This window comes from Volvox carteri (assembly GCF_000143455.1).
Source record: "Volvox carteri f. nagariensis unplaced genomic scaffold VOLCAscaffold_35, whole genome shotgun sequence".
Classification (NCBI taxonomy): domain Eukaryota; kingdom Viridiplantae; phylum Chlorophyta; class Chlorophyceae; order Chlamydomonadales; family Volvocaceae; genus Volvox; species Volvox carteri.
In genome coordinates, this window is record NW_003307578.1 from 135,731 (window position 1) to 149,754 (window position 14,024).

The window sequence follows — 14,024 nt, forward strand, 5'->3', positions numbered from 1 at the left end:
ACCCACCATACTAATGCCCATGACCAGAGCCGACTGGAGAAAGAGCTAAACATGGCATCACAGGCGATGCACACCAGGGGATGGAAAGTGGCTGCACACTCGTGGTCCAACTCTTCCCACACAGCAGGAGTTCTCATCCTAGTCCGTCAGGATCTGACTGCTATCGTGGAAAACCCGCCGCCCATCCCCGTGGTCCGAGGGAGATTTGCCAGCTGTATACTTTGCTGGGGAGGACACCGCATCCACATCTGCAACATTTATGGCCCCACGGGTACCTCAGCACACGTGAACCCCCTCCGACAACAGCTGTTCACAACCACGCTGCCAGCCACAACCAAGCATGCAGCCGAGAACAGTGACACCATGCTGGTCTGGGCGGGTGACTTCAACTTTGTGGAAGACCCAGGGCTGGACTCCACAGCAGGTCCAGGAGGGCGACGGGGAGATGGCCCAACAGTGGACCTTCTTCGGGCAGCATGGTGGACAGCCACCGCCAGCTGCACCCCCACAGTTGTGACTACACCCACTTCTACAGAGCTCCCTGCGTCGGGGCCTCCCGCCTAGACCGCATCTATGTAGACCATGGCACCATGCCGTACATTGCTAAGACGGAGATTGCCGTGCAAACACCGTCGGATCACAAGCCAATGGTCATGCACCTGCTGCCGTGCCGACCAGAGAGCAAGGGCCCAGGAAAGTGCGGCTGACCTTCACATCACACCAGGACTTAGCCGCAAGCATGGAGGCATGGATCACCAGCCAGTGTGCCACAGCACCATCTGCGGAGGACAACCCTTTGGGCCTGATTGCGTGGTGGCCAGCTTTTAAACGCCGGCTCAGCACCCTGGCCCTTCAGCTCAACAAGGCGGCACAACACCGCAAGCTCAGACCAGGGGCCCGGGCTCGGGAAGTGTTACCGCAGGTCCAGTTGGCAAGGCAAGCGGTGGATGCAGCCCCCACAGCACAACAGCCACTCCAACAACTGGTCGAAGCCCAGGCAATGCTCGCACGAGCACATCGGGAAGACTGCCGGAAGGATGCCATGGAGGCCCGCACCCACTGGCTGCGGGCAGGGGAGAGGCCGAGCCCATCCCTTACAGCCTTCCTCCAGGCCCAGGCTATAGACCAACAACCAGCCCCTGTCGCCCTGCAAGCCTTGTCCGGCCGACTTGTTACCAACCCCGCTCAGCTGCCCCAGGTGGTAGCCGACTTCTGGAAGGATGTGAGCAAGGCCCCGGACTTCATCTGCCCCCAGGCCCGCCAAGCCGTACTGAACTCCCTCACCGCAGCCAACATTAAGCTCCCAGCAGAGGCAGATGAACAGCTTGGAGCCAAAAAGATCACAGCCACCGAACTGTGGAAGGCACTCAAGAAGAGCGCACCTGGCAAGGCCCCAGGGTGGGATGGGATTCCAGCCGACATCTACAGGAAATTCTGGTCAGCCTTAGGTAATACCATGGCAGGCCTGTTCACTGCCATTGGCACGACCGGGCAGGTGCCCGCAGGCTTCCTTGAAGGGATCATCACAGTGCTCTAAAAAAAAGGCGACCCCAAGCTCCCCGGCAACTACCGCCCCATCACACTGCTATGCTCGGACTACCGGCTCCTTGCTAAGGTACTGGCGAACCGCCTGGGCCCCGCCCTGGGACGGGTCATCACCCCCGAGCAATCCGCCTTCCTCCCCAAGCGCCTGATTGGGGCCAGCGTACTCTTCCTGCGCCACCTGTCACACCTCCTCCGCAAGCAGAACCGCCAAGGGCTTTTGGCATTCCTGGACTTTGCCAAAGCATACGATACAGTGGATCGCGGCTTTCTCCTAGCGGCCATGGAGGCGATGGGGGCAGGGCCACAGCTGTGTGCGTGGGTACGTCTTCTACTGAGCGAAACCCGAGCCCGGGCGATGGTCAACGGGTACAAGTCCAGGCTGGTGGACATGGAGGCTGGTGTCCGACAGGGCTGCCCCCTGGCGCCTCTGCTGTACCTCTTCGTCGCCCAAGCTCTCCAATGCTGGGTGTGGGTGGGTATGAGCGAGTCGCGGTTGGGGTCTCCACCGCGGTTTCCACCACAGCGGTGTGTGTGTGTGTGTTATCACCCGGTGGGGGGTTAGTCTAGCGGGGGGGGGGGAGCTTTTGAATCCGCTGTTGTAACGCTCTTCGTTTCATTCGCTGCCGTGTCGCCCGCAGGAGTCGTTAGGGGGATCTCCGTGTCCCCGTGCTCAATGCCTTCAGGAGACTTTTGGCGTCAGGTCTTTAGGGCAGATAAGTGTTGGTGGGTGTATAGGCGGTTGTTGTTGTTGCTGTTGTTGTTGTTGTTGGTGGTGGTGGTGGTGGTGGGTGGCTGTACACCTGTACTGGATAAGGGGGAGGGGGTCTGTCCTGCCTTGATTGGCTGAGTGCTGCTGAGTGCGCGACCTTTCCCCCGACCTGACGGACGGCTAGCTGGCTGGCTGGCTGGCTGGCTGGCTGGCTGGCTGGCTGCCTTCGCTCATGGCTTTACTTCCACCGGTCGGGTCGGGATAGCAATGGTTCGTGAGTTGGCTGGCTGGCTGGCTGCCTTATTGGTGTACCTCCAGAAGGTCATACGGGTGTCTGTACGTATGTATGTAAGTGATTATGCACGTACTTATGTGTGTGTACTTATTTATGTTCAAGGATGGATTATTGGCCGTTTCACCTTCCTTATGCTTTCTGGCCGCGGCGGATTGGGGACCTTGTCCTACCACACCACCTCACCTACCCCAGAACGTGCGGATGTGCAGGCTGTTGGTTTTTATACCATCCAGCGGTGCACGCAAGAGCATCGCGACAATGTATGTCTATGTGAGAACATAAGGCCTGGAAGAGTTTACTTGTGAAAGAGGTGGCGGGCGCCCACACGCCCACACACAACCTTCATGGAAGCAGGGAAGCAAGGGGGAAAGGAAAGGAGTCCGCCTCTATCGGCTCCTTCGAGAAATCCTCCCGTGGCGGGCAGCGCTCCTATCTAGGCTGGGCAGGGCAGCATGTAGTAGCCTGGGTTGGGGGTTTGAACTAACGACTCACGGAGTCACACGAAACGCTCTTATTGCTCTCTCGGGCAATAGCAGCCCCTAACAAACCTGTGTAACAATGCCCCCATCAGCAGTTATCTTATATTAAATGCACTAGGTGGTACATAAATAAATAATAGAAAACTTGTAACTTCCTTCCTGGAGAACTGGAGTCGAACGCGCACCCACCCAGCCGGCCCGCAACCTCCCCTGCCTCGGTGGTCTCGGATGCCCCGAGATCCTCCGCAGCTGCAGCTGCCTGGTGCGCCTAGGCAACATCTCGCCTAGGCTAGTACGCCCGGGCCTAACGGCCTAATGGCCATGCACATATAAAATGCCAGTCCCTACACAGTTTTTGTATTTTAGTAGTAAACTACCTCTCGCTTGCAGGAGGAGAAGGGTACTCCGTACGTAGACCTTCGTTCATTATCTTCACCTGACGTAATATCGTTGTCCTGCATACTCAGAGCATAGCGTACGTAGTAGCTCTTCTTCCGCGGCGGCGCGGCTGCCCGGCTGGCGGGTTAGTGTGCGCCGCTGGATCGCTGACATCCCCATCCGTCCTTTTACTGCAGGCCCGCCTCCTCCTCCACCTCCTCCACCTCCTCCACCTCCTCCACCTCCTCCACCTCCTCCACCTCCTCCACCTCCTGCAGGCTCTGACAGCAACCTAGGGGGAGCGAATGCTCACATACAGCACCCTCTTACGGACGGGTAGCAGTGAGTCGTTCTGTTGGGAGGCCGGGAGCAGCCTTTCAGCTAGGTCTCCGTCTTAATTATTAGCTCATAGTAGCAGTATTACCAGCATTACCAGTATCAGTATCAGTATCAGTATCAGTTTAATTGCAGTTTAATTGCAGTATTAGCAGTATCAGTAGCAGTAGTAGTCACGCCGGGTGTGTTGAGAGCTGGTCGCGCAACTCGAGGACATCGGTTGTATGGTAGGTGCGTCAGCGGTCGCGAGGGATCGTGATGGATGGATGTGGATACCACCTCTGATATTTCCCACCTCGCTCACCTCACTACTGAATGGGCTCCTCCCTGTATGCGCATGCATGCAGCTGCTGTGCCTGTCGCCCCAGCCCGCCATATGCCTGCTGCTGCTGCTGCGCCGCCGCCGCCGCGACGCCATGGTGCCATTCGATGCGGCAAGACATAATCTGAGTTGAGGCTTAAGGGTACACTACAACACTGTAAGGAGGTCGCGTAAGGAGGCGGAGATCCACAGAGATTGGACGCGGAATGCGCGACGGCGTGTCGCACCACTTACTGTTGCCGCTGGATGTGGATGCGCAACTCACGTATTGTGCATGTCCATTCCTGTCCACCATCCACCTTAGGGTATTAAGAATACGAGATTCCGCTTCCCCCGTAGGGTGGTCCCACTCCCCATTCACTCTGTTATTTCCGCCAGCTCCATAAGAGAGTGTAGTAGAAAGTAGACATGGAGATATATCAACTCACCACACCTCACCACCACCATCAACCTTACTCGCATTACATCAACAGAGGATGTCAAATCAGGCCCTCGCTGTCCCTCAGTTGACAGCGAAAGCGTTATCGTTGTTTACGGGTTTGTGAGGAACACGATATGATTGACTGATGGCGAATTCTTCTCCGATTCTATTCCCCGGGTACTATTGTGGCGGGGGCGGGGGCGGGGGCGGGGGCGGGTACTTACCTGCCAATAATGTCCTACACACTCACGCACACGCAAATGCACATGCACATGCACAAACGCACATACACACATGTATACACACACACACTCTCACGCACGCGCACCCCGGGGTTGGGGGTACCAAAGTTAACACATAACCCCGTCTTTGATGCCAGCAGGTGTTACGGCGTACGGCATATATACGGCTGGAAGGGTTAGACCGGTGGCTTATTGAAGCACCGGGGATTTGTTTAGCACACATACACACGTACATACACATACATACACACACACTTGGGCACACACACATCAGTGGCGGCGGTCAGTCATCTCTCTGAAGTGAATGTCTGAAGTACGGCCAAGTGGGTCCATCCAGTTCTGCAATTTGCCTGAGGGTGCCGTACAAGGGGTATCATCAATGGAGCCGTTGGCTGAGCTGACGCCCGAACATCATGACAGCGCATTAGTGGCGGCGGCGGCGGTGGGGGTGGGGGTGGGGGTGGCAACAGTGGCTGTGGTGCCGCCGCGCCAGCCTCAACGATCAATGCGGGCACTTGATGGGCTTGCGCTTTCCGCCAGCCATGGCTACCGCGCATTGGATGATGACTGCGACGGCGAACGGGCCGCCATTCAGGGCTACTCCAGTCTACGACATGTCGTACAGTTCAACACCGACGCTGACACCGCACCTTTCAACGCTGCTTTCACCGCCAAGGCTCCCAATGCCTCCGCTGCCCCCGCCGCCCCCCCCGCCGCCGCCGCCGCCGGGGAGCCGCCTGCCTCCGTAACGGCCGATGTTCCCTCTTCTAGGGAAGCGCCACCACCACCACCGCCACCGCCACTACCACCACCACCACCTGCCAGCCAAGTCGCAGGAGAGGATATCGGCAACCTCACGGACCGGATCCGGCGGCGCTCCCGCCAACTTCATTGCAGTGCCGTACATATCACGCCGTATAAGTGTCATACCGACGTCACTGCCACCGCCACCATCACCATCCACGGCGACCAGTCGCGGCAGGCGCCCGTCATCCCTTCTCCGGGAACTTCCCTGGACTTCGGCAACCAAGAACCGCTGCCGCCACCACCGCCGCCGCCGCCACCACCGCCGCCGCCGCCGCCATCGGGCCCCGGGGGCAGTGGCGGGCTCCCTGGAGGGCGAACCTGTCCAACCACCCAGGTTAACCAACATTCAGTACTGGACCTCGGTTACAACCACCAGAGCAACCACAACCAATATAACCGCTACGACCAATCACAGCTGCATCTACACCAGCCGCCAAACGATGTGGTTTCGTACGGCGCCAACGGCCTTACAGACGGCGACTGCACACCCGGCACTGACTGCGCCACTACGCCCGCTACACGCGGGCATGCGGCTGTGGAAAGGTTGGAATCTGCGGGCTCTGCCGTGACATTTGGGGCCGGCATTGACGAAGCTGGCAAAGCAGCTGCGAGAAGGAGACCCATTAGTGATGGTGGTGGTGGTGGTGGTGGAGGTGGTTATGGCGGTGGAGGTAATGATGGTTGTGGCGGTCGAAGAGGCAGGAGCGTGCAAGCCTCTAGCCCCAGCACTGGTGTCGTACTCGACTCTCACCTACGGCAGCCGTACACTGTCCAGTACCATCATCTCCATCAGAGTCACCTCCTCCCCCCCGGGAACGACCGCGGGACTGCTCCGTGGGGCCCCCCCGGGTACGGGCCCCCCGCGGCTGCCCAGCCCGGACAGCCGGCCAACGGCGCGGGTGCCACCGCAGCCGGCGGAACGTCCACACAACTGCCGCCACAGGAGCTGATGAACCGCCAGCATGTGACAGCGCCGCAACTACCTCAACCGCCACTGTCAAGAGAAACGTACGGCACGGCGTACCATCCCCGCTCCTTTGGGAATCCTTTCCGTGCTCGAGGCTCGTCTGGTCCTGTAGCGGTCGCGGTGGTTGCAGATGACGAGTTGACAGACCACGGGCCACAGGGCCACACAACGACTGGAAGCGGGTCCTTGCTTGGTGAACGGGAGAATCTATACGGCAACATAAACATGGTGCCTTTACAGGCTGCTGGCCAAACAAAGTACAGTGATGCAGTACAGTCAGTCGGTACGGCCGTGCAGCATTATCCCATTGAGGAGCTGCCGTCGTCACCGCAACAACAGCACTACTATCGCCACCACCAGCATCAACCCCTACAACAGCAACGACACCATCACCACGATCACCACAATCAACCTTGGCTGCAGCGCAACCATCTTCATCCCCCCACACAACAACCTCGCTCCAACCTACAGCGTCAAGACTATCACCGTCGCCCTCTTCACCAGCAGCAGCAATTCCAGCAGCAGCAGCAGCAGCAGCAGCATCAGGGTCCCTCTCCGGGTGCTATGGCGGGGGGGAGTTCGCACCTCACTACTGCTACTGCTACTGCGGCACAAAGTCATGGGCAGTACCCTGCAGCCCAATCCAGCGAGAGACGCCGAATGTACGAACAACAAAGACAACAACAGCAACAGCAGCAACAGCAGCAACAGCAACAGCAACAGCTACAACAGCAGCAACAGCAACAGCAACAACAGCAGCAACAGCAGCAACAGCAGCAACAGCAGCAACAGCAGCAACAGCAACAACAAAGACAGCAAAGACAACAGCGGCAGCATAACCCGCCGCACTACCACCCGCACCAATACCACCACCACCTGCAAAATACCGCCTTCCAGACCTCCGCTGACATCCCAAGCAGCGGTGCTGACACCGCCGGTCGCTTTGGCATGTACGACAGCGTGCATGGACAGGGACTTGGCTTTCCTCAGCCCGCCGTGGAGAGCCAACAGCAGCCCAGCACCCCTGCCGCCGCCGCCTCCCGGTATGCCGACCTGGCGGATCCAATTGAAGGGCACAGTGCTGGAGGGCTGCGGGCGGAGCGCCGGGCGCTGTCGTCGCTCGACTGGCGGGGACCCTTATCGGCGGCTCTCCAAGACAGCGGCGGAGGCTTTCCGGGCGGCGACCAGGGCGGTGTAATGTACGGCAACAGCATGGATGTGTACGGCTTGACGCCAGCACAGCCCAACGAGGATACCGATGATGTCCTGTTGACGTACCTGCACCATGGTGGATCTACCGGCGCCGCAGCTGCGGCCGCCTTTGGTGAAGCCCGCCTGTTGTACCCGCCGACTGCCCCCGACAACCCTTCAGCCACCGCTGCAGACTCAGCACCCATGCGGAGCGCCTCCGCACCCGCCACCGTGAGCTCCTCCCAGAATCTTACCTTTGCCTTCGGCATGGGCGACGGTAATCGCCGTACTGCAGCGTGGGTAGGGGAGGAGGTGCAAGGCCAAGCAGCTGCTGCCCTAGCTGCCGGGGGCAATGTTCAGCCGACCCACGACTTCGGCGGAGCTGGACCTGTGATTGAGGCTGCAGGGAGGATCAGCACAAAGGGCCAAGGCAAACCGCGTCGTGGTGCAGCGGTGGCGGAGGTGGTTGCAACACCGTTGCCAGCAGCGCCACATGCGCCGCCGCTGCCCGCAATACTACTCGGGCCGCAAGGGGCAGCGGGGGCGGGGGCGGCAGGGACGAGCTCACGCGCACCGAAGCGCAGCGCCGCTATGGCGGCCCTAGCAAGGTTTCACAGCTCGCGGCAGGGTCGCTCGTCCAGCGGCGACAGCCGCTCGGTGGCGGCGGCGGCGGAGGACAGCCACGGTGGCGGTGATGCTGACGGCCAACAGGAAGGGGGCGGGGAGGAGGGGAACGGCAAGCGGCGGTCATCCCGGTTTCGGGGGGTAACGAAGCACCGCCGCAGCGGCAGGTGAGGAGGCAATGGCTCCCAGGGCGACTCCCTGGCTTCTTGCATCGTTATCTCCGTCAAACTCCAACATCAATAGAAAGTGCAGCAGCACCGGGCGCATCTGTGTATGCAAGTACTGGCAGAGATCAGGTGTTCATCTGGTACTGCAGTACTTGCTCACTATCGTATCCGCACCACCCAGCACCTATTGCACATGTGCCGTACGTACGTGACTTTGCCAGGTGGGAGGCGCACATCTGGGTGAAGGAGATCGGCCGTCAGGTTTACCTGGGCGGCTACGAGGAGGAGGTGCACGCGGCGGAGGCGTACGACGTGGCGGTGCTGAAGTGCAAGGGAACCAAAGTGCGGCCCCGCCACCACCCCAGCAAAGTCGCTGATGTACCTGATGTTGCTTCCAGAGAACAGTATTTTCTAGTAGCCCGTAGTGGAGGATTCTTGTTGATGCGTCTGATATGAGAAACCCTTAAAGCCAGATACCGCAAACACGGATTGTCAGCTTCAGTCTGCACAAAATGACATTACGACATAGTAGGTTAACAGTCCCCCCTGTCCAACCCCGTCATCTCTCCCCATTCGCCAATTAAACCGACCTCCTCTCCGGATGCCCTTTTCCCTTGACCCGTCCTGCCCGTACGCCCCGGCAGGGAGTGCGCACGAACTTCCCGATCAGCCAGTACCAGGGCCTGCTTCCGTCCCTGAAGGACATCGAACTGGAGGACCTCATCATGGCCGTTCGGCGCCAAAGTCAGGTAGGTTGAAAGAGCTCATTATGCTGTTGTGGACATCAATCATTACGTGCGTAGCTAGTAATTGACCAATAGTGTGTTTCCTGGTTAAACCACCGAGAAACAAGGGAGCCAAGCCAGCTGGCTCCTTGTACTTCATCATCTTGTGCCGTACTGACCGGTGTCGTACAATGATGCACTCTATTGGCCACATTGCCATGTGGATGCAGGGCTTCAGCCGCGGCAGCTCCACGTACAGGGGCGTCACGGCGCATCTGTCGGGGCGCTGGGAGGCGCGTATCGGCATCCCTGGAAGCAAGCACATCTACCTGGGGCTGTTCGAGAGCGAACGTGACGCCGCGGCCTCGTACGACAGGTCGCTGGTGCGGTTGCGTGGCTCTTCCGCTGCGACGAACTTCCCCCTCTCCGAGTACCGCCGAGAGCTTGCGGAGTACCACAGCTACCAGCAGGTGCGCAGTAAGGTTTCGTCAACAGGCCAACTGTGACAGCTCTTTGCGTTGCTGAAGTTCGTTCATCCAACTTTGCGTGCTGCTGTTGGCGCACATGTGCTCCACGCAGGCACAGGCTTCAGCAGGTAGTAGTGTGTCCTTGTTATTTCTTGCTCATCTCCAGGTCAGGTTCAGGAGTACATCGCCATCCATGGGGCGCCTCTTCACACGCCCCACTGCGCGCGCCACACACTGCCGCGCCATGGCGGATCATCCTCATGTCCGCATCCGCAATATCGTACTGCCGGCACACCCATCCCTGCCGTACATACACATACGCATGCAGGCCGTCTTGCTCCAGGACCAGCGGATGGCCTCCCTCATGAAGCCCGGCCCCGACTACGAGAAGTGGGTCAAGGCCGGGTTCAGTGCCTTCCCCCACATCCAGATGGAGCAGGCGGCTGCAGCCGGGGAGGAAGCCGCCGCGCGAGACCTGGAGCTCAAGCGCTCTTGAGTGCTCAATACTGCGGCCTGAGGGGGCAGCAGCTATTACAACACGCAAAATCACAGCTATCACAGCCACCATGCATGGCCATGGCGGCGATTGAAGAAATGCCTGCGCCGCAGAGGTGTCGAGGTGGCCGTTACTGGTGGTGTAAAGGGGGCTCACGGCAGCTGGTGCAGGGTGCTGCATGTGGTTTGGATGCGTACGGGTGCGTACCCCGTACCCATACAGCTGGGAGTGTGCGCAGGTAGCTTGGATGGCATGGAGAAGGTGGATGACATGGTGATCATGAGAGTGCATTTGGGGATGTTCTATTTGTGTTTTTGGCTGCCAGCCCGGTCTTCCAACGTCCTGGCTAGTGCATGTTGGTTGCGTGTCGGCGATTTCAGGTAAAACCGTTGTTTTGTTTACCCCTTAAATGGTCTAGGTCGTGAGTTTCTTTTTTTACTCTAGAACCGTCGCCTTGGAAATAACGACTGCCTCCTTACGGCCCGTAAAGCCGCTGTGTTTGCCATCATTTCCCAGTGGCGAGTGAAGAGGGTGATCCGTGTTGGCTATTTGACGGTTGGAACAAGGCCAGTCGCTACTTGGAACAAGTGCAAATTCGTACTAGTCAGTCATATGTTGCGATGTTTAGGCAGTTTAGGAAGTTCAGGAGAGAGAAGTGTTGCAGCTGTGTTGGCTGTTGTCAAATCATCGTTCCGCCAACAGCTGATTAGCAGTAGCCGGTTGTTAGCGGCAGCTTGCTTAGTTGCTGGCGATTGATAGTTGCTGTTGTGATGATGGGGCCGGGCGTTGGAGGCTAGCTGCAGCTGCTCGTACTAAATGCCGCGGCTGTGGTGGCAGGCGTCTCGTTATTCGGCTCTCTCCGGGGCGTTATAAAATTAGGCTATAACTTTTAGGTTGGTAGGCAGGAGCTGCCCCCATGGGATTGAAGGAACAAATCATTGGTTGGGTTGGCTGCGCGGAGGCTGCTGGCTTTTGAACGCGGTTATATGTTTTCGAGGGTTTCATTCTTCCATTAGCTCGTCGTAATATAATGCAGATTCGTTTATGTTGCTGGACTTTGGAGGCAAACAGAGCCCGAAGGGGCAAGTACCATGCACGTCCCCATGGGGCAGCGGATTTGCCGCTGTTGTGGAACCAATAGCCAGGTCGAGGATGAAAAATATATGTTAATGGAATGCCCAGCTTATAAATACTATTTTACGCGGAAGAAGGATTAAATTATTAACAGAGCATGTTGGAGGCCATGAAATGGAAGCGAGCCCGTCCTGCCAGTGGCCTGTCTGGCGAGGATGTTGGAACGTATGTGGGCTCACCGCAGCCCAGTTATCCCCTTTGGGCGACAGGTCTTTTTTCTTCTCCTGTTAGTGCGGTTTTTCTTATTTGTGGCTTTTAGGCGTTGATGCTTTGCCTTCGGGCCTTCAGCTCATATGGGTAGTCTTACATGTATAGGGTCACGCATCCCCAACCATGTAACGCACACACATACCAGACCTACCAATGCTTGCCGCTGCATTGCACCAACCTACATTTCACCTGCCGACGCAGCGGAAGTAATCTCATGCAAACATCCGAAGTGACCACCACCACCACCGCCATGGGCGCCAAGGCCGTACACGTCACCAGAGTCAATGTTCCCACAAGGATTGACAGCACCACCAGCCAACGACACTACCGCCGCCAACGACACTACTGCTACTGCCACCGCGGCTGCAGTCACGGATGTCGCCTCTCGTCCACCCAGCGTATTCTTGAGGTCTCTAGTTGCAAGCTTGCAGCACCGCGGCGGCAGCAGTGCAGTAGCTGGCCGCTGAAAAAGCCTCTCAAGAAGGTGGTCGAGCGCTTCGCGCGTATTTGTAGTCGATATGTGTGTATTGCCCATCCGTCATTCGATTAAGTCCGCGTCCTCTTCTGTGGATCCTAAAGATCCCGAGGTGTTTTATCACAGCGCATAGTGTCGTACATGCATGTGCCGTATGCATGACTCACCCAAGATTTGAGGCGTACATCCAGAGGATGGCGGTGGGGATCTACCGTTGCATTTACAACGAGGTAGAGCATGCGGAGTGTAATGGTGTACGACATCCTTGCAATGAAGTTCAAGGGAGCCAATGTACGGCGATGATGTATGTTGTTACACGGTGGTATAGCTCCACCAGCGGCCCCCTTCCCCAAGGCAGCTCCCTGCTCAGGGGAGAGCCTGCTAGAGGGGCACCCTAATCCGTTCACCCCATCCGACTTCAGAATGTATTCGTTGGGTTCAGCAACTCATCATGAACATCCAGTTAAATCCAGCGGATCAACGGCGCCTCAACTTCGTTTCTGATTAGCTCGCAAGTTGATATTATCACTTCCTATACCGTCCACGAGATGGGGAGCCACCTCCCATTTCAACTCTCCTCAAACACCCGAGGAGCCGGCAGGCAGATTTGAATCCGAACGCTTCGGGAACAGAAGTCAGGCCTTAACCTCTGCCAGCCGCCTGCCTATTTCGACAGATGTACAAATATGTGCCACGTCACCTCAACTGAATCATCACTGATGCTCTAAATTTCCAGGACAGCACACGCTGACTTGACCACACACCATATTATGTCCATATTATGGAACTCCCTTTTCCTTACACCTCTTCTGGCCGGGGTGTGTGCACCAACCTCTCCCGATCAGTAGGACCTGAAGTGGGGGCCCATCGCGTTAATGCATAATGAACTTCATGCATACCTCGTATATAATAAGCCAGGTGTCTGTATATACATTTGTGTACGCTGTTTTCAAATGTATGGTCCTATTTATGTAGGCCAGGCAGTACTGGTAACGCACACACCGATGCCCCCAGAGATTCCAGGATCGAGATTTAGTAGAGGCGGTAATTTATTCAATGGTGCTAGATTATAGTGCCCCTAGTTGATGGTTGGTGGTGAACTGGGACTTATTAGACTAGTGAGGTGACCAGGAATAGAGTTGAGCTGCCTTTCCAATAGATCCATTGGATGCCGGTGGTGGGTGCTGAACTTGAGTAATCTAACGAGAAGTCGACTAGGGTGACTAGATGAGGGTGCCCCAAAATACCGGGGAAGGCAGGGCTTCGCCGGGTAGCGGCGACGGGTGAAGATATGACCCCCCTGTCCCACACATCATATGGTTATGGAATGAAGGTATACAGATATACAGATATGCCCTTATATCCTTTCCTTGTCTCTGGATGTAGACACACCCACCTACGTAGACGCGCTCACACACGCACTGTGCTGTGTGATTGGCTATATACTCCGGTGAGTGCGCACACCGAGCGAGGATGGAATCAACATTGTCGAACACCACCGCTGCCAGTAGCTTCGTTGGTATATCTTCGCCGGGAGACATTGGCTATTGCATTACAAACTTTATGTTATTATTAAAGGGTTTATACAGAGCCTTTCGATTCACCTTCACCACCTAAATAAAATGATTATTTGGGACCCAGAATGAAAGAAAAGTTCACGTCATCGTATAGATGAGTTAATTATAAGGACGTGTTCACATGTGGGCGAATCAGGGTTGATTCATGCGAATTGGACTCTGAATTGGACCTGATTGGACCCGAATCGGAATTGGGGTCCGGGGGGGCCTCTTCGGGTATGATTCGACGTGATTCACAGTTTTCTTTCTCAAAACAAAGTTGTTTAACAAACCGTTTCTCATAATTACCATTACAATACTATAGGAACATTTTCCAATTGTTAATTCACGCAAAGCGCACCGAGCATTTTTCACGAACTCCTGCAGCTATGTATGTACAAGCCTGGTGATAATTTTCGCCATAGAAACGATACTTATACTGTTCTGTTCCTAGAAAATGCTGGCTTGCCTTGGGTGA

At 56.8% G+C, this 14,024-nt stretch overlaps 1 protein-coding gene across 1 annotated transcript; it reads left to right on the top strand.

Moving 5' to 3' along the window:
- Window positions 1-5,106: 5,106 nt before the first annotated feature.
- Window positions 5,107-10,171, top strand: VOLCADRAFT_93989 (pathogenesis-related genes transcriptional activator; the record flags this gene model as incomplete). Its single annotated transcript, XM_002953198.1, has 7 exons — window positions 5,107-6,776; window positions 7,419-8,483; window positions 8,705-8,825; window positions 9,128-9,232; window positions 9,439-9,678; window positions 9,788-9,841; window positions 10,004-10,171. The coding sequence occupies 7 exons, from the start codon at window positions 5,107-5,109 to the stop codon at window positions 10,169-10,171; spliced, it is 3,423 nt and encodes a 1,140-aa protein (XP_002953244.1).
- Between the last annotated feature and the right edge of the window lie 3,853 nt (window positions 10,172-14,024).